The sequence below is a fragment of the Crocuta crocuta genome, unplaced genomic scaffold, assembly GCF_008692635.1.
Source record: "Crocuta crocuta isolate KB4526 unplaced genomic scaffold, BGI_CrCroc_1.0 scaffold216, whole genome shotgun sequence".
Lineage (NCBI taxonomy): Eukaryota > Metazoa > Chordata > Mammalia > Carnivora > Hyaenidae > Crocuta > Crocuta crocuta.
Window position 1 is genome coordinate 3,396,228 of NW_027531504.1, and position 21,527 is coordinate 3,417,754.

Here is a 21,527-nt window from a genome sequence, read left to right on the forward strand (position 1 = left end):
GCAAAATTCACTGCCTTATACGTAAGGAGAAGAGCAAAAATAAATGCATACATCTATGTATTTACTTAATGTGTGTGTGGGTTTTGTTTTGTTTTGTTTTTAAGTAGGCTTATGCCTAGCATGGAGCCCTATGAGGGGCTTGAAATCATGACCCTGAGATCAAAACCAGAGTTGAGATCAAGAGTTGGAAGCTAACTCTACTGAGCCACCCAGGCACCCCCTTACTTAAGAAAATATTAACCAAAAGTTAACAGAAACAGCTACATATAAATGCCAGATTTCTGACACTCTTAATTTTGCTTAAGTAAAACTGTATACATACTCTAAATTGAAAAATATGTATGAAAGGAAAAAAATTCACTCAAGTGACTTTAAGCACATTATTTTGATTCTATGCCCTAACTACAAGCAAAACTGCAAAGAACAAAAACAAAAAACCCCAAAACTGCCGTTTTAGCAGCCTTATTATCAAGAGTAGTACTATATTATTTAGAAACATCTGTATAGTGAAACTAAATAACTCACATTATTTTAAGAACCAAGATACTCAGCATAAGAGAGATACTGGTAGAACACCCAGAAGTTATATAGCATTCATAATTTTGATGAATTCATGATTTATCTTTCCTAAGAAGTAAGTACACCTAGTTCTACCTAGTAAAAAGGCCTGTAAGCAATGACAACCCAGCAGAAATGTATAGCCTAGCATCCACTGTAGATAGCTTCCAAATGTTTTCAATGAAAAATATTAGGGTTCTTTGGAAAAAAAAATGTCTGATTTGGTAAAACGCAGGAAATATACATGAGCTTGGGACATCTTATTGTGTCAGAAAACAAGAAACTATCAAAGACAAATAGCGTCAATAAAAGGACACAGGAACAAACTCAGTAATTCCCACTAAATAAAGATGACACAATTGAACACGGAAAAAGAATGAATGTAACTGATCATAAATGAAATATATAAAAACCATACTAGTTAGAAAAGATTTTATTGATCACCTCTCAAAGTGGGTAGGGCACTTTAATTTGAAAGTTGGCAAAGTATGCTGGCTCTCTTGCGAGAATTTTATTTCAAGGTTAACTATGTAGATCATGAAAAAAGCTTGTGGGTTTTTTTAAGTTTATTTATTTTGAGAGACAGCCTGAGTGGGGAAGGGGCAGAGAAAGAGAATCCCAAGCAGACTCTGCACTGCCAGTATAGAGCCTGACATGGGGCTCAAACCCACAAAGAGGCTAGATCGTGACCTGAGCTGAAACCAACAGTCAGACGCTTAACCGACTAAGCCACCCAGTAGCCCCATGAAAGTTCTTTATAAAAGAATTCCAGTTATAGATGTAAAGGAATAAGAGAATAAGAAAAATCACTACCTTACAACCACAAATAAAATAGTGGTTCTAGGCAATAATCATAAATGGCTATCACAACCATTAAATGAAAAGGCGATGTGGAACTTTAAAATGGATGGGTCGTGCTTTTGGCATCTGAACCTATTACTAATTTAGCATCATTTGCCTTCTGAAATGATGCAATATGAAGCTACTCCATTTATTAAGTATTCTTGTAAAAGAAACTGAACCTGAATCAAACCAATCCTCTAGATGGATGCTGTTCAATATGGTAACTACTAGCCATATGTGGCTATTTAAATTTAAGTTAATTAAAATTAAAATTTTAGTTTCTCAGCCATACAAGCCACATTCCAAGTATTCAATAGCCACATGTGGCTAATGGCTACTCTAATGGACAGGAGATACAAAAAACATTTCCATCATCACAGAAAGGTCTAGTACACAATTCTACCACAGGTCTAACTTCCAGTCTACAGGACCTACAGGGTTATAGAATAAGAAATTAAGTGACAATTGAAGTAGCAATCTGCCAAACCCAGAATATGGGAAATTCTGGAGAGAACTGACCTGGTTCTTCATGAACTTAATGGAAGGGAGTGGTAATAGCTACAAGATTGTGAGATGCAAACAAAATAAAACAAAAATAACACCAAACGGTTATGTGTAGCTTACTTGGATCCTGATTTGAGTAATTTAATAATAAAAGAGGTATTTCTTAAACTGGAGAAATTTGAACAGATCAGGTATGAAAAAATTAGTAACTTTATTAGGTGTGAAAGTAACAGTTACAGATGTATATATGAAACAGCTCCTATCTTTTAGAGATACTTCCTGAAAATACTGACATTTTAATATATGAAATGTCAGAGATTCATTTTAATATATTCCAGCAAAAAGCAAAATAATAAAACCAAAAGGAATTTAAAAAGCTAGAGGGTTCAGGGGACAATGAAGCAAAACTGGTAAAATGCTTAAAACAAGTGAGCTCTCTGACTATAGGGTCATTAAACTCTTCCCTCCAATTTTCTTGATGTTTGAATTCTGTATAAGGCCACTGTCATCTTCTAAATTATTATTTATCCTGCCCCTCAGTTTAGATTCTACAATTCAATTAAACTATATTTAATACCATCCTCCATCCTGCCTTATACCTGTATCTAACCAGTCAAGCATTCTGATGGCACTATACCATCCTGCTTTTATACTGGGGACCAAAAATCTCCATGCTTGTCTATTTCATTGTCCTTCACCAGATTTTTCCTAATTTCTCTTGCTCTGTTATTTCCTTATTCTTCAACATGTCCTTGCTGCTCTTCCCTAGTAACGCTAGGTAAAAGAGCAATAATCTCTTTATTCCACTATTTGGTTTTGTATCAAACAAAACCTTTTCATTGAGTGCTCTATACAATCTCTGCAATCCCCAAGCTTATTTCCAACAAGTAGTTCTAACAAATAGTTCAACTTATCAAGTACATCAAACCAAGACAGACATGACTTAAGGAATCAAGAACTTCCTTGGAAGATATGTGACTTTAAAATGCCAAAGGGAAGATGAAAAAGATAAATAACCAACTAGACAAATCTTGCAGCTAGACAAATTAAGGATAAGGAAAATGACTCTGGGGATATCTTGTAAAGGTCAGCAAAATCAATGTGAGATTAGAGTCAATAATTTGTTAGTTCAGTTATACCTGTGCTTATTAGTTCTCCCTTAGTTTCCAACATTTTCCTTTTGAAAAACTGTACCCTGCCTTACCCACAAATGAAAAATGTAATTTTCACCTCAAATAAGGAAAAAAAAGGATGGTCTTAGGAACAGGCTAGCTTCAAAGTTGAGGGAAAAGCCACAGAATACTAGCAAAAGTAGAAGCCAAGTTAGAAATGTAGACAAAGATACAATATAAAATCCTTCCCTTCCTTTAAAAAAGAATTATGCTTAGGCATTTTCAACCTTTTAAAATATTTCCCTTAAAAGACAGTATGACAGGTTTTGAATCACACTTAGCACAGAATCAAACACAAATGAGACATTTATTAAATACTTGGCTTTTGTCATAAGCACAGGCTATGTTACTGACAAAAAAACATGAAGTTTAGATTTCTAACGCCCATTTAATGACCAATGGAATGAACACGTCATTGAGTGCTGGAATTTGGGTGTCAACTATTAACCAAAGGCAAGGACATAAGCAAATTAGTGCTGTCAGATTATATATACCTGAACACAGCAATCAGAAAACTAAAGATACCTGATTATGTTCAACTCTTCTTTGCTTGAGTGTTACTGGAGTCTTTGCTCTGCCTTTTAGTGGTTCTCTCTTCTCAAGCTTGAGCTCTATTTTAGAGTCTGGAAATAACATCGGAGAAACATTACTCTCTGAAATACACAATAAACTACAAGGTCATCCTCACTACTCTGAAACCTTGGTTTTAGGCATTCTTATGTAAAACAAGTTTACCTACTGGTTATTACCTCAACAGACCACAACTGTTCAACTGTAATTCATCTTTAAAAACTTCACTTCCCCATTCATATTTTATTCCATATTTGTTTATCTCCCCCACTCCTTAATCTGATCACTACTTCTTACTATCTATTCTCCTTTCCTTCTTCTGGAACTAGTAGTCTAAAACATAAAGTGAATTCAGACTGCCTATGGAGACTTTTCACTCAAACCAACTTGGATTTGGGAAAAGGACATTAGAGCACAGTTGTTACCATTCTTTTGTCTATACAGTGCAATACTACTATAGAAACAAAGGTTAGTCATTAAAATTTGAAATAAGGAAGAAAAAAGACTATAGGGAATTTTAAGACAGAAAACACCTGTATGGTATCAAGCCTCTAATAATAATAAATAGATGTAGTAACATTAATACTTTAGTGCAGTTTAAAAGTCCTCCCTTCCGATTAGATGTGATTATAAAAAACCTGGGTACAACTGAGGTTAGGAAAGAATCCCATTTACAAAAAAATAAAACTCACAGGTCATTTCTCTTCCTTTTCTCCATAATAAAAATAACGTTTCTTTAAAGAGAAGCTAGTGTATATATATTAGTTAGCGTATCATCATGATACCAAACAACTCAAATACATCTTTTCGAGCCTTCATTTTTATAACCATTAGAAGAGCTAGATTTTTTGTTTTAAGTTTTATTTACTTAAATAATGTCTACACTCAACAGGGGGCTTGAACTCATGACCCCAAGAGTCACATGCTCTTATGACTGAGCCAGCCAGGTGCCCCAGAAGAACTAGACTTTTAAAGACTTGTAAAATTTTTAGTTAATTTCCACATTTTGTGGCCATTTATCACAGTACAGCAAGAACATTGTCAGTTGTTACTACTAAAACTTCTATTACCAAAAATTTAAGTTAGATTATTTTCCTACCAGAAACAGAAATGGAGTCAATTCTTAAAAAAAAGCTTAGTTTTGCATGAACTCAACGCACTGGTGCTAAAAAGTAGTCAGGATAGGTATGCTTTGCTAATTATCTAGTCTAGTACTAGTCAGTTGAGAAGCTGCTTGCAAGTTTCCCAAAAATAAACAGTGATTTTTACCATGTTAGCTCAAACAGCTCAATCTTTACTTACGATTAAGGTATAAACACCCCCCCCAAAACTTCTATTAAATGGGCTTATTAATATATTTATGTTTGGAATAATCCTTAGTGTTATAAACCTTATGTTTTATTAACTCAGAATCTAAAACTTAGAAACCACAAAGTGAAGAACCCAGTAGTAGTTGATAATGGATAAAACAAAGTAGCAGAAATGGATAAACAAATAAGGTATCTGGTTACAGATTAATTCTTCTCACAAATTTAAATTCTAACAGCCAATAAAAACATGGTCTTTAATAAAAACCACAAAACAACAATTAGAATATTTTCAACTATACTATTAGAATCTCAAGCGAGTTTCAATGAAGAAATGAAAAAGGATGTTCATCAACAAATACCTAATTTGTTGAAACTCCGAGAATAAAACACACATACAACATGTTTCTGGAGACCACACAAAACTGTTCAAATCACAACTTTATTGAATTTGCAGAAGCATTCTACAGTAATACATTTTTAAAAATCACATTGCACTTAGTAGGTACATGTATACATGTACATTCCAGAAGACAAATAACAAAATTACTCCCAAGAAGCTGCAAAGATGGACATGTATAGTAAGAATATAGTAACACCTAGGAATACCAAAGGGACTATACTTTGCTGATACTTAATACGACTCTTTTCAATAAAAATACAAAGAAATTGGGTTATCAAACGCCTCTACACTTAGACTCATCTTACAATCATAAAATGATAACAGAGAATATACTGCTTTATACAAGAGTATGATGTCTTATGAACTTTTTAAAAACTAGTAACTTAAATTTACTTTTAAAATTTAGATTAAATCTAATCATCCATGAACCACAAGATAACTTGAAAGTGTTAATAAAAAAAAATGCCCCACTTCTCCAGTGTCTAGTTCATCTGGCAAACTACAGTGATAGTGAGAATGCACTCTTCTAGAATTTTATTGTTTAGAGCAATATTTTCTAAAAATGTTTATTTTTGAAGAGACAGAGCATGATGGGGGAGGGGCAGAGACAGATGGAGACACAGAATCTGAAGTGGGCCCCCCGATGCAGGATTCGAACTCCCAAACCATGAGATCGTGACCTGAGCCAAAGTCAAATGCTTAACCGACTGAACAACCCAGGCACCCCTGTTTATAGTAGTATTTTGCAAAGCATAAAGGACTGTTTGCTACCAGTCCTTGATAGAAATGAGACACCTGCACTGGAAGGTAAATTGGCACACTGTTTTATCAATAAAATTTTACCACAAAAATAAACCCTCTCATTGATCTAAAAAGTGCCTCTAGATCCAAACTCTGTTGCATACTTATCTTGTCTGTAGATCAGTGACCGTCTGTAGACTGGCCCTTTGAATCACACTGATCTAGAATATTATGAAGGAATAATACAGAAGTAAAAAAACAAACAAAAGTGAGAAATAAAAGGAAAAAAAATGTAGACAAGTTCCAGAAAGTGAAAATAGATGTAGTAATATTTAAATCTGTGAGGACTACACTTATATTCTAGTTAGGGGTATTTTCTTAGTTTTGGAGAATGGTAAAATCTTAAGTAAAACAGGAGAGAGTGAACTATATGAGGTAAAGACTCTTTAAATTGTTTGTATCAGGCTTTTTCTATCAAGCAACTTAAAAAATAAAAGGTAGTGCTATGTAGGCAATTTTGTACTGTGATTTGATAGGCAGACGTTTGACTTTGAAAATAGCCCAATCTGGAGATCTTTTTAGATCTTTAAAGAAAATCCTGACAAAAAGCAATTAAAAGCACTTGAAATTCTTAGAAAAACTGCTAAGTTCTCCATATTAAAGATCAAGTAGGTGTCTTTATTCTTAACTTTATTAGCGTTTATTTCCACGCTTTTTAATTACTTTGTATACTTCTCCTCCAAATAATGTTCCACCTTTAAAGGGAGTAACAGCCAGTTTATTCTTAGAAGCTGGATTAATTTTACAATCCTTCAGCCAAAGATATCGGCGACCTAAAGTGGAAGATCCCATGCTATGGGCAGCCATCTTTACTTCATCAAATGCAGCTTCACAAAGAAATGAGGCTGCATCATATGTTTTGCTCAGAATTCCAAGTGCCTGATGCATATGACTAGGATCTGAACTAAGAATTTGTGCAGCCTGACTGATGTCTGCCTGCAGAGCCCGAACTACAAAGGCAGTATGGGTTGCAATCTGCAATGCTGATGCTGCAGCTTCATATGTTCTACAAAGTACTAAGTCCAACTGTTTATCACAAAACTCAGTAGAAGCTGCCTGAATACCTACGGGTGGAGTGGTTTCAGAAATAAGCCCCAGTATTTCATCATCTACTTTAGGAACTGATAGTATCTGTGCTGCCTCTTTGGAGGAAACTGGATACTTGCATGCCAATGAAGGCAGTTGCCTGTCAATTTGCTGCCACTCCTCTTCAATTACTTTTAAAATAGATTCATGGAAGGGAAAAGATAGTTCTGGGGCATCTAGTTTTTCATGCTGTGATTGCTTAGACATTTCTATGCCTAAGGTAGTGAGTGAGTGAGAGACAACAGTTTTAGCAAAAGAAGACATCACTTCAGATCCAGGTGTATTTTGAAATACCACAAAGGAACCTGAATCCTTTTCTTCTACTGACTTTTCACTGAGTCTAGGTAATTTTCGTGGAGGAGACAGAGATTCGGTTTCTTGAAAATCAGATCTATCAATTCTCTTCCATCTGTTTTCTAACTCCAGTGGGGGTGTAGAGTTTGAAGTCCCAGGCAAACTACCTACCCCACCCTGGACCAACAGAGAATTGACATAATCTCTGATTGCCTGAGCAAGTGGTGGAGAAATCACTTGTGATCTCCCAGACTCTTCTAGTGCTTTCCTTTCACTGGAGAGAACTGACTGATCTGAAACATGGGACCTCTCAGTACACAATGGTTGAATTCCACTTTCCTCTCCACGACAAATATTTTCTACTATATCTTTATAGCAAGTAGTGGTGGTTTCTTTAATCAGTGAAGGAGAAGCTGCAGCAGAGACCAACATGGCAGCGAGTTCATGCTGAGAAGATGCCGAAGAACTTTTCTCTAAACATCTATCATGGCTAGACTTGGAGGAAGTAAACAAATTCCCTCCAGAGGCTAACTTCTGCAACTGTTCCCTGCCAGGCAAGGTTGTGGCAATAAGAGGTTCCCTAGGTGGGTCTCCCTTAGAAGTATGAACTTTCTTAGCTGCCTGTAGTTCAGTCCTGCCCAAAGGAGGACGGGTGGAGATTTCAGGAAAAGAAATACCCTGAAAAAATCCACCAGAGGGAGTAGTTGGAAGTTGAGAAAAAGGAACAAAATCCCTAGTGGACTTCACTTTCTTGTGTTCTTTCTTCTTTCCTGTAGAGGCAAAAGAGGCAGGAAGTTTAAGCATTACTTCTGTTTAAGCTGATTTTATTTTTTGCCTCTTTGCTAACATAGTGCTGTTGAGGGAAAAAACTATATTTCATATTCTGAACAAACAATCTGACACACTGTGCCCTGGCAGGCAATGTTTATGGAGATATAAGCAATTTGGGTCAAATTAAATAATCATGAAATTGACAAACAAGTCATATGAATTAAAACATTCTAAATATCAAGTTGTTCTTATTATAGAAAGGTCATTATTTCATGTACTAGTTAAAAAAATACTTATTATGGTCAAATTTTCTTAAAATAGTCTACTAAAAATATGTCAAAATGTTTGCTTTTCACAGTTGCCCTGAGATCACACTATCTAGCAAAAACTATAAATTTAAATGGCTACCAATAGAAAACAGAGAAAATATGCCATATTGTAAATACTACCACTGTATATTAATTACAAGAAATAAACTGGACATATATATATACAATAAATTAGATGAGATCTCAATAGTATAACAGAATAAAGAAAATCAAGCAGTAAGATTTAGTGTATTTATATAGATTTTTAAAAGTTCAAAATAATATCATATATTAGATGCACATGAAAAAGTATTTAAAAATGGGTTGGAAAGATAAACACCAAATTAATGATAGTGGTTGCTTCTGTATTGATAATACTTGGAAAGGGTAAGTAGGGAAACTTCATCTTTATTTTTAATGCTTTATTCTTAGAAAAATGAAATATGAAGCAAAAAAATAATTTTATCTTCTTCATGGTTACTGTATCTTAGGAGTCTGAAAAAAATTACATATATTTGATTAATATCATTTAAAAATTTACCTTCTTCATTGTCACTGTATCTGTCAGAATCATTACTTCCATTCTGTCTCGTATTTTCTGCTGATGAAGAAATTGTTGGCAGAGGAGTAGACGATCTTGACTCTGTTCCCTGCTCCCTCAGTTTCAACAGTTTTTTCTCATATAGCTTCCTGGTTGTTCCTGTATGAAGGCAGAACTTGCTTTAGTACCTGTATTTTCTTATTTAAGATCCTGGCCATTGTCTTTACCAACATTAAAATATTACATTCACACTTTCCATTTCTTTTCTTTCCTTTTTTTTTTTTTTTAAACATTTATTCATTTTTAAGAGACAGAGAGAGACAGAGTATGAGCAGGGGAGGGGCAGAGAGAAAGGGAGACACAGAATTTGAAGCAGGCACCAGACTCTGGGCTGTCAGCACAGAGCCCAACACGGGGCTGGAACCCACGAACCACGAGATCATTAACTGAGCCAAAGTCGGATGCTTAACTGACTGAACCACCCAGGTGCTCCACACGCTTTCCTTTTCTAAACTTAAGTGCTTAAAAATACCATATAAAGGATTCTTTTCTAAAATAGGCATTTTTCTGATTTTAATATATGCATGATTACCACAATGTTTCGTTTAGTGGCATGGAATACACAGTAGATTGATTGATACAAATCTTTTCATTTTTTTAAGTTTATTTTGAGAGACAGAGGAGTGCATGCGCACACATATGCAGGAGGGGCAGAGAGAGGAGAGAATCCCAGGCAGACTCCACACTGTCACAGTGGAGCCTGTCAAACTTGTGAACGGTGAGATCATGACCTGAGCCAAAATCAAGAGTCGGACACTGAACCGACTGAGCCACCCAGGCACCCCTGGTATAATCTTATTACAGGATCACCTACTAAAGAGCCATGTATGACTGAGTATTTTTGATTGAAAAGCTTTAGACTTTATACATTTTCCAGTACTATGTCAAGAGCATTTGCCTTATAGAAAAAATAATTTTTATAAACAGACTGCATTCCTCTGAATACTATGATAAAAATCCCACAACTCTCGGAGATTAATATGCCTATAAAGAGCCATTCAGTTATGGCTAAATCACATTTAGATATAACTACTTTGTTATCAAAATGACCTTTTATAGAAAATGTGTGCCACAAAATAGAAACTGTAATATAATTAGCAAAGTAAAATGGCTTATGAACACATTTTCAACACATTTCAATATGAATGACAATTTAAAATAAAAAATAGCTTTTATTTTCTAGTTTACACTAACTATATGTCTCCTGAGGGTTTTTTTTTTTTAACATTAATTTATTTTTGAGAGAGAAAGAGCATGAGTGGGGGAGGAACAGAGAGAGAAGACGGCTCAGAATTCGAAGCAGGCTCCAAGTTCTGAGCTGTCAGCACAGAGCCCGACACGGGGCTGGAACCCACAGACTGTGAGATCATGACTCGAGCCAAAGTCGGACACTTAACTGACTGAGCCACCCAAACACCCCTCTCTGGTTTCTATAAGATGACTAAAATGATGAGGTGCCTGGGTGGCTCAGTTGGTTGATCCTCCAGCTCTGTTTCAGCTTAGATCATGATCTTACGGTTCATGGGACTGAATCCCGGGTCAGGATCCTCACTGGTAGTGTGGAGCCTGCCTGGAATTCCCTCTCCTGCTCTGCCCCTCCCCCACATATATGCGCACACTAGTATTCTTTCTCTCTCTCAAAATAAAGAAATGAACTTAAAATGTTACATAAGTAGTTGTAAGATAAACAGGGAGGGGAAAGTGGAAAGATGTTGGTCAAAGGGTATAAAATTTCAGCAAGATGACTAAGTTCTGCAAATCTAATGTATAGAAGAATGGGCTATAGTTAGTAATATACTTGAAATTTGTGAAAAAGGTAGACCTTAAGTGCTCTCACTACACATTCATACACAAAATAAAACAGCGAGGTGATAGATATGTTAAATAGCTTGATCATGTTGGGGCGCCTGGGTGGCTTAGTCGGTTAAGTGTCCGACTTTCGCTTGGGTCATGATCTCGCAGTTCGTGGGTTCGAGCCCCATGTCAGGCTCTGTGCTGACTGCCAGCTCAGAGTCTGGAGCCTGTTTCAGTCTGTGACTCCCTCTCTCTCTCTGACCCTCCCCTGCTTACGCTGTCTCTTTCTCCTAGAAATAAATAAAACATTAAAAAAAATAATTAGCTTGATCATGTTAATCATTTCACAATATATATGTATACAAAAACAGTAAGTCACACACACACATTATATAATACGATTTTTGTCAAGTATACCTCACAGGTAAAAAATGAACAGCTGGTATACCAACATGTAACTTGTATGCTGATGTACAATACACATTTTTGCAGCATCTCTCTTTTGGAATTTTAAATGAAAAAATTAAATATCAAATGTCCGTTAGTAGTTATATTCATAGGCTTATTACCAGCTGTGGAAGTAGTGTTAATAAAACAAAAGAAAAACATTCTAAATTCTTGTTTGCAACTTCACCTATAGAAAACAAAAACAAATCCAAGGGCGTCTGGGTGGCTCAGACTCCTGATTTCAGCTCAGGTCATGACCTCATGGGTTCATGTGATAGAGCCCTGCAATGGGCTCTACACTATCAGCATGGAGCCAGCTTGGGCTTCTCTTTCTCCCTCTCCTGCTTGCACACACTCTCTAGTGCTCTCTCTCTCAAAAAAATTTTAATTAAAAGAAAAAAAAAATCAAATCTCCAGTGCTCAAAATTTTATTATCACTTAGAAGACCAAAATAGACCTTTCTCATTTTGAGGTTACTGTCAAGACCCTCCAGAATTAAAGCAAAATCAGTCTTGCAAAATCATGGACAGTAACCAAATGATGAATTAGTGTATATAGTGCCAAGTTTTCTTTTAGTTTGTTAAGGGATCATTTTTGAATTCCAATCAAAGCAAGACTTTAAAAATGTTACTTTTAATGATAACTGAAAATGAGTACTATGCTATGAATTGATTAACTTGAGTTCCTTTTTTTTTTAATGTTTATTTTTGATAGAGAAAGACAGACAGACACAGTGTGAGCTGGGGAGAGGCAAAAAGGGAGACACAGTCTGAAGCAGGTTCCAGGCTCCAAGCTGTCAGCACAGAGCCTGATGTGGGGCTCAAACTCATGAACTGTGTGATTGCGACCTGAGCCAAAGTCTGATGCCTAACCAACTAAACCACCCAGGCACCCCTAACTTGAGTTCTGTTAATAAGTGTGTCACTAATTTATTGACTTGGATGAATTTGGCCACCTACGTCACTTCAAATTTTCCTCAATTGTCATGTAAGACCCCGATGTCTCACTAAGCAGTTGTGACATGAGCATATGTGAAACAATTTCAACAACAGAAGTAATCTTGGAGATTATCTAAATTCATTTCTCTCATTTTATTTTCCTCACTTATAGTTAAGGAAATTGTGTCCTGCTCATATAAATGATTAATGACACACTGGTCCTTAGAACCCAAACTCTACCTGCTAGACAAGTCAGGAAAACAATTGGGGGCACTCTATGTCATAGAAAAGATACTTGAAATTTTACCAACTTACCCACAATAGGACCCGGATTCACTCCATATTTCACAAGTTGATCCAGAAGATCTTCATTAGTGAGCTCTGTTACATCTAGATCATCTTTATCTTCTAGTCTGGGTTTGTCAGTTTTCTTTGTGGCTTTCTGTAAACAAAGTCCAGTTATCATTTCCACATGAATTAAAGTGTTCACCTATTTTACAAGTCACACTGTTTACAATATAAACATGCAGATTCACCCTCCAGTCAATTTACAGCTTTATTAGGTCTTAGCAATTTTATTAGGAGCAACTCATTATTTGAAGAAATTTGTAAGTTTAATTGTAAGAACTCAAATTTTTAAAGACATTACTATTAAAAACAGTTTTAGCTAACCTATCTAAAGAGGAGGTGGCAGCATCAAAAATTCAAGAGTAAACAGACTGGGTTTAAGCATACTCACCCAAATAATCAGAAATACAATTTCCTATTACTGACCTCTTTTAAAAATCCTTAAAAATATGAATTATTCTATAAAAGTTTAAGACTTTACCATAGAGACATTTCTTAGTTATGTTTAAAAATAATTTCCTTTAATTTAAAAAAGCGTATCAGAATTTATGAAACCCAACTTGAATATTCAATACTTTAGTAGCCAGTTTCTGACCCACGACGGAAGTCAAACTTTTTTTAAAACAATTTTTTGTCTTTATTTTTATTTTTTGAGAGACAGTGTGATCAGGGGAGGGGCAGAGGAAGAGAGAGGGAGACACAGAATCCGAAGCAGGCTCCAGACTCTGAGCTGTCAGCAGAGAGCCCGATGCAGGGCTTGAACCCACGGACCGGGAGATCATGATCTGAAGCCGAAGTCGGACGTTTAACTGACTGAGCCACTCAGGTGCCCCAAGAAGTCAAAACTTTTTGAGTATCACCTCTTGGCATATTTAATTCTATGTGGTTGTTTCACTTAGAAAAAAGTTCAGAGAATGTGGAACAAGCTTTGAGAGAAATGTCAAAGAAGTTTCCAGAATAACTGAAGCAATGGCAGTGTTTGCTGGAAAAACTATATAAACTTCCAAGGTTAAACAAGAGAAGAAAGCAGAAGTATGGGTATCTTCTAGGATTATGGCAAATAGCCCTGCAAAATGCCTCAGTAACACTAGAAAGCATCAGAAAACTGAACAAAAAAAATGGCTGCTTAAATAATGGCCATAAATATCAAAATCGGTTTGGGCCCAAATTTCTCTTTTAGGCAAATGAGTCAATATTGTGTCTTTCAACTGGCTGGCTCAGGCAAAGTATATGTGACTCTTGATCTGGGAGTTTTGAGTCCGAGCCCCATGTTGGGCATATAGAGATTATTTAAATAAGTAAAAGAAAAAATAATGCATTCTAGGGGCACCTGGGTGGCTCAGTCAGCTAAGCATCCAACTTCAGCTCAGGCTGTGATCTCACAGTCCATGAGTTTGAGCCCTGCATCGGGCTCTGTGCTAACAGCCCAGAGCCTGAGCATGCTTCAGGTTCTGTGTCTCCCTCTCTGTCCCTCCCCAGCTTGTGTTCTTTCTCTCAAAAACAAATAAACATTAAGAAAACTAAAAAAACAAAACAAAAAACCCCCTGCATTCTAGAAATATTTTATGCAAAATGGTGAAACCATAGTTGTATGGACTGCTTACTTTCAATGATGCTGGGGGGCAGGAGGAAGAAAAATCAGGCATGATTTGGACACATATTAGAATTTCTATTTTTGGGGCATCTGGGTGGTTCAGTCCGTTGAGTGACAGCTCCACATCAGGTTCCCTGCTGTCAGGATATAGACAGCTTTGGATCTCCTCTCCCCTTCTCTATGCCCCTCCCCCACTTGTGCTCTGGCACTCTGTCTCAAAAATAAACATTAAAAAAGAAAGAATTTCTGAATGAAATCTTGCCATTTGTAACAACATGGATGGAACTGGAGGGTATTATGCTAAGTGAAATAAGTCTGTCAGAGAAAGCATCATATATTTTCACCCCCATGTGGAATTTGAGAAACTTAACAGAAGACCATAGGGAAGGGATGGGGGAAAAATAATTTCAAACAGAGAGGGAGGCAAACTACAATAGACTCTTAAATACAGAGAACAAACTGAGGGTTGATGAAGGGGAGCAGAGGAGAGGGGAAAATGGGTGATGGGCACTGAGGAGGGCACTTGTTGGGATGAGCACTGGGTGTTGTACGTAAGTGATGAATCATGGGAATCTACTCCCAAAGCTAAGCTCACACTGTATACACTGTAAGTTAGCTAACTTGACAATAAATTATATTTAAAAATAATTAAAAAATAAAATTTTAATAAAGTATTATGATTTCCAAAAAAGAATTTCTATTTTTTAGCGAAATAAAAATTTGAAATATTTTCTATAAAGCAAGATTATGAAATTATTTTTTAAAGATAACTGCTAAAAGAACAATGATGTCGATTCAAGAGAAATCTTTAACTAAAAAATGGCTGTGAAACTGAGGGTTCTTTCAGAAACCTTTAATACACATATTGCACTGATTTAGGATCAGGCTCAAATCTTTAAGCAACTTACACGTTTGTCAAAATAGTTGCCAAGAATCTAATAGTTTTATATATCACAGTCCTGCATTCTTTTTTTTTTTAATGTTTTTAATTTATTTTTCAGAGAGAGATAGAGACAGCATGAGCAGGGGAGGGTAAGAGAGGGAGGGAGACACAGAATCCGAAGACAGGCCCCAGGCTCTGAGCTAGCTGTCAGCAGAGCCCAAAGCGGGGCCCAAACCCACGAACCGTGAGATCATGACCTGAGCTGAAGTCGGACGTTTAACCAACTGAGCCAGCCACGCACCACCACAGTCTTGCACTCTTTAAACACTTTTTTAAAAATCAAATAGACCAAATCTTGTGTTAGTGACCTAAATGCATTTTCCAAAAAAAAAAAAAAAGTGTGGGCAGATTGGGAAGAAAAACTCCCTTGTATAACATACTTTAAATAAATGAAAATCAATCAAGTACAGATTACTTGTAGATTATCCCTCCCACACTAAGAATGTTCAAACTATACTATCAACAAAACATCCAAAAACTTTAATCCTTGCAGCAGCCTGAGGTTTTCAAGAAATCTCTTTGGCACTCATCACGTTCCACCTATTTGTAAACATACTTTATCTTTCTTCTCCAGACTACTCCTTGAGCAATAGTCCCTAAGTCTAGCTTATCAAAACCTCAAAACTTTTGGAAAAGTTACCCCTATTTTGGGGCACCTGGGTGGCTTAGTCGGTTGAGCGTCCGACTTTCGCTTGGAGTTACCCCTATTTTAAAAAGTCTTACCCATTCTGAGACCTAATCTTGGGCCTAAGAATCTGTATTTTAATGTGTACCTCAGGTGTTCTGGATGCAGCATTTCGGAGGGTAGCAAGAAGAGGCACTGTCATATTCATATTGTATCCCAAGCATCTAAAATTAAAAAAGGACTGACAAAGGAGTAGGTATCTAATAGATGTTTTCTTGAGTGAATTAATGACTGCTGTCTGGAGAGGGAAAAATGTCACTTATTCTTAAAACCCATTTCTTATTAAGAAATAACAAAGACTTGGGGCACTTGGGCAGCTCGGTTGGGCATCTGGGTGGCTCAGTTAAGCATCTGACAGCTCAGGTCATGATCTCACAATGTGTGGGTTTGAGCCCCACCTCAAACTCTATGCTGATAGCTCAGGGCCTGGAGCCTGCTTTGGATTCTTTGTCTCCCCCTCTCTGTCTCTCCCCTGCTTGTGCTCTCTCTCAAAAATAAATAAACATTTTTTTAAAAAGAACAAAGGGTTATCAAATCAAGCAGAAAACCTACTCTCTTATATTTTCTTAAAACATAATGAAAGATTACAGCTGTATAAAGAAATCTTAAGAGACCAACAAACTAGCATATGCTAAGTCAAACAGAGCAGGAGTTCATAACAGGCTACCTGATTTTTATTTTTAATTTGTAGGGAGAAAATTTCCAGAAATGTAATGCCATTAAAAAAATGTTTTTTTAACATTTATTCATTTTTGAGAGGCAGAGTGCAAGTGGGGGAGGTCAGAGAGAGGGAGACACAGAATCCAAAGCAGGCTCCAGGCTCTGAGTTGTCAGCAGAGCCCAATGCAGGGCTCAAACTCACTGACCACGAGAACATGACATGAGCCAAAGTTGGACAACGCTTACGCGAGTGAGCCACCCAGGCGCCCCTGTAATACCATTTTTATGACATCTCAAATCTAGTAAGAATACAAATTGGGAGACGGGTAGTGTGGTATACAGAATTATCAAGCCAGCAGTTTTTATCAGAAGAAGGAACGATTATCTGTACTGATTTCTGCCTCCTGAGAGTTTTATTCCTTTAAGTAAATCACATACTCAGTTTCATTCAGTTAAAAATACTAAGTAACTACTACATGCCAGGCACTGTTCTCCAGTTTCTTCCCAACTATCAGATGATCTCTAATGTCTTTTTAAATTTAAAATCCAATAGTTTTTTTAATATCACCTATTAGCTACTATTATTTTTATTTTTTTAGCTTTTAAGCAGGCTCCATGACCAACGAAGGGCTTGAACACACCAGCCTCAGATTAGTAAGAGCTGCATGCTCTACTGACTGACCCAGCCTAGAGCCCCCAGCTACTCTTAAATTTCTACCATTAGTAGCAAGATGAAGTATAACAATAATTATTTTTTTAAAATAGACTCTGTTGAGCACTCAGTATGTTATCAAGTTGTGTTCTGAGTACCTTCATTACATATTAACTTACAAAATCCTAAAAATCCTACAAGACAGATACTAACACCCCCATTATACAAGAGAGGAAACTGAAGTCCAAAGTTGCACAGCTAACTCTAGCAATATAGTAACAATTGAACAGACTATGCATACATCACTTTCACAAAGTCCCCTCATCCAATTCCGAAAAAAATACTATGGTAACACTGTATTGCCCTGGCACTAAGTAAACACAAAAAATTTCAGGAATCACATGTTGTAACAGGTATCAACTGCTAAACACTAGACACCTTAACAAGTTATTTCTTGTAATCCTTAAGTAGCTACTAGTAGTATTAAATTATTACTATTTTCCAGGTGAAAATTAATCATCTGATATGCAATGTTCATTGTTCAAGGTCTTCTGAATAAATGTCAGAGCTGGAAATTTAATATACTATACAACTCTTGATTCACACTTAACACCTTACTGTAGGGTATGGTTGCCAATTTATGATTTAATTAACGTACTTTTTAGTGTTGTGCTCCATGTCTTTAAATATTTCCTGTTAAGAATTAATGATCTATTTGATTGGACCATTCAAGAATGCTTATGCTCCATTACCTTCTATTTTTTTTTAATGTTTTTATTTATTTGAGAGAGAGAGAGAGAGAGCGTGCGCGCAGGGGAGGGTCAGAGAGAGAGGGAGACACAGAATCTGAAGCAGGCTCCAGGCTCTGTGCTAGCTGTCAGCAGAGCCTGACACGGGGCTCGAACCCACAAACCACGAGATAATGACCTGAGCCAAAGTCGGAGGCTTAACCGACTGAGCCATCCAGGCGCCCCAAACACGCCTGGATGTTAATTCTTTTCACCCAGAATCTATTTGCATGGTGCTAATCAACTCTGTTAACAAGAGAAATTTTTTGAGATGAAACGTGTAAATAACAAACATGACACAATCAACTCACGTAACCAAAAAAAAAAAAAATTTCACCAAATTTAAATAATTATGGTTATGGTTGGCAGGGTCTGCAGAAATCAATCTCCAATAGTTAGAGCACTTGGTAGGAACTCAAAAGTGTTGGATAACTGAAATTTTTACACCCTTAAGAAAATAGGGTAGATTGGGACATTATTTTTGAGAGAGTGAGAGGTGGAGTGCAAGCAGGGAAGGAGCAGAGAGAGGGAGAGACAGAGTCTGAAGTAGGCTCCAGGCTCTGAACTGTCAGTACAGAGCCCAATTAACCCACAGTGAGATCATGACTGAGCCAAGCTGGACGCTAACAGCCTGGGCCACCCAGGCGGGACTTGCTTTTTTAAAAAACTGAAGTATTGGGGCGCCTGGGTGGCTTAGTCGGTTAAGCGTCCGACTTTCGCTTAGGTCATGATCTCGCGGTTCGTGGGTTCGAGCCCCGCGTCGGGCTCTGCGCTGACTGCCAGCTCAGAGCCTGGAGCCTATTTCAGAGTCTGTATCTCCCTCTCTCTCTGACCCTCCACTGCTCACGCTGTCTCTCTCTCTCTCCCAGAAATAAATTTAAAAAAATATTTAAAAAAAAAACTGAAGTATAACTAACACGGTATTTATTATATCAGTTGGGAAATACTCTTTAAACATCAGAACCAAGATGCCGTCTTCTGTTGAAAAGGAGTCAAAAATAAGAACGGGGGTGCCTGATTGGCTTGGTCGGTTGGGCGTCTGACTTCAAGCTTAGGTCAGTATCTCACAGTTTGTGGGTTCAGCCCTATGTCGGGCTCTCTGTTGTCAGCACAGAGACTCCTTGGATCCTCTCTCTGTCCCTACCCTGCTCTCTTTTTCTCTCTAAAATAACCAATTTTTAAAAAAGAATGAATAATCCTATTGTAAACACAACCAAGTACTTCCACGGCTCAAAAAATAATACATTTGCACAGAGACACCACAGAGTTCAACATAAGACTATTTTTTTAAGTGTGCTGATTTAAATGGAAAAGATTTCACTTCCAACAAAATCCTTACTAAAATCATTTGAGTATCTTTTTCTGAGGGGTTGGGGGAAAACAGATAATAAATATACTTTACTTTGACAGTAAATTTTGCTTTATTATGGAGAAGTAAATGGGCTTTCTTCAAATTCACAAAAACAAAGACATGTTAAGCAGTAAGGTGCAGTTGGTCTTTTATTTAATGAACAAATATTTGACACTACTATGTGCCAGGCACTGACTTAAAACAGAAGATTTTCAGTTAAATCTACATGTATTATTACATCTTTCTCATTCCCACCTGGCTAGACCAGAAAAACACATCAGATAGATTTTTAAAAACTAAAGTTAAAACACAACTTAGAAAGAAACAGTACTTTTGAGTTATCAAAACCGAACAACTCTAAACTCCACAATGTCTTACAAAGTTACATCCAATCACTAGTTTTAAGTACACTCTATCATGAATTGAAATGTGAGATGTAGGTAGTTCACAGGAACAAAGCAACATATTAAAACTGACAGAAAAGCATCTGAAACAAAATACGCGTCTGCCAGAACCAATCTGAGATTTACCCAGATTTAGATATTCCAAATCGCAATTACTGACATATCAGAATGCCAAGATAAGTATCTCTAGGTTCCGAAATCTTTCCTTTTCTCATGCAAAATTTACCAAAAACAAAACAAAACCCAAGTCCTTAGAAACTAGAATTTCCAAGTATGTGAGCGTTTATAACCGCTTAAAGATGTTAAGTGTTCATTTCAGTTTAGAGTAACACTGCCCCGCCAAAAGACGGCCTATTGCCGGAAAACAGTAACAAACAAGAAAAACAGAAACGGTTCAAAAAGCCCTCCATATGCAAAACCATAAAAAGGCGGGAATTTCATTATTTCAAATTTTGGTTAGAAATTAGTATGTCACAAATTGCCCTCCAGGGAGCGCTCTGAGACTCGGTTACCAGTCATTTCAGTTAATAAAGCGGGAAAACGCTCGAACGTAACCTATAGCAGTTTCAGGCTGACCCTCATGGGCTTTCGAATCGGGCACAGAAGTCGCCGTCGCAATAGCCACTCCTGGCGGTCAAGGAACACCGAGCTCGCCGCGCGCACCCATCACCCGCGCGCCACAGAAGAGCAAACGCCAACTTCACACATTCCAGACACAGCCGCGAGCCCCGCTACCCCAACTTCAAGACTCGCCCCTCTAGGGGCCTCCCCTTCTACAGCCTGCAAGCCCGCGGCGAAGGAGTCGAACCCTGCGTCCGCAGACCCACAGGCCAGCCTCCGGGTCTGGCGCGGGGGCAGCCCCGCAGCCGAGGAGGCCCGAGGGGGCGCCAAGGAGGGAGGACTGCGAGCGCGCACGGGCGTCGNGCACGTATACGTCTTTGCGCTGCTCCCCGACCGGGAGCGTCACATTGTTGGCGACCAACTCACTCTTCAACTTCTCTTTCGTCAGGACCGAGGGGTCCTCCAGGAACTCCGGCATCTCCGCGACGAATCCCCTTCCCCGCAGCCTTCACACCCGCCGCTCACGCCGGCGCGCTCGCTTCTTGCCCGGGGGCGGGGGGCACCGCGCTGTCGCCTCTGAGCCTCACGGCTCCCGCCCGGGAGGAGCGCCGCAAAGCAAAGCAAAGCAAAAACTCCCACGTGCAATGCAAAGCAAAAGCCGGACACAAAAGCCCACCGAGCCTAAGTGCGGACCAAGTGCGGCTAAGATAACAGCCTCCACTAACCCCAGCCCACACACTACACAAGCAAGGGGAGAGCAGCTTGTTTCGCCCACGCCCCAAGAACGCGCGCCGCCATTGGCCCATGCTGGGAGGAAGCCGAGCGGTGATTGGTGGGAGCCCTCGCGCGGGTTCCATTAGCCACCGCACGGTGCGAGAGGTTGTAGAAACGCAGTTTAAAAGCCGCTCGGGCGGGAGCCCTGGAGGCTTTGCCCGTTTCTGTTTCCCTTTTCTCCACCCTTCCCCTAAGACGCCGATAAGGACAAGTAGTACTCTTCTGTGTGCGGTTTCCTTTCCCCGACCCTGCTTGAAAAGAACCTTTCCTCCCTGGGGTCGATCGCCTTCGAAGGGGCCGAGTTTCATGCCAGCTGCGAGGACCAGGGGCTGGGCCTTTCTCAATCTTAGGACACTGATTTACAGAAGAA

At 38.1% G+C, this 21,527-nt stretch overlaps 1 protein-coding gene across 1 annotated transcript; it reads right to left on the minus strand.

Annotated features, from left to right (window-relative positions):
• Nucleotides 1–5,381: 5,381 nt before the first annotated feature.
• Nucleotides 5,382–21,149, minus strand: TMPO (thymopoietin). The gene is made up of 5 exons (XM_077772185.1): nucleotides 20,646–21,149; nucleotides 16,056–16,205; nucleotides 12,713–12,839; nucleotides 9,159–9,317; nucleotides 5,382–8,308 (listed from the first exon to the last, which is right to left on the minus strand). Exons 1-5 carry the CDS (start codon nucleotides 20,859–20,861, stop codon nucleotides 6,792–6,794), a joined length of 2,169 nt encoding a protein of 722 aa, XP_077628311.1. The 5' UTR covers nucleotides 20,862–21,149; the 3' UTR covers nucleotides 5,382–6,791.
• Between the last annotated feature and the right edge of the window lie 378 nt (nucleotides 21,150–21,527).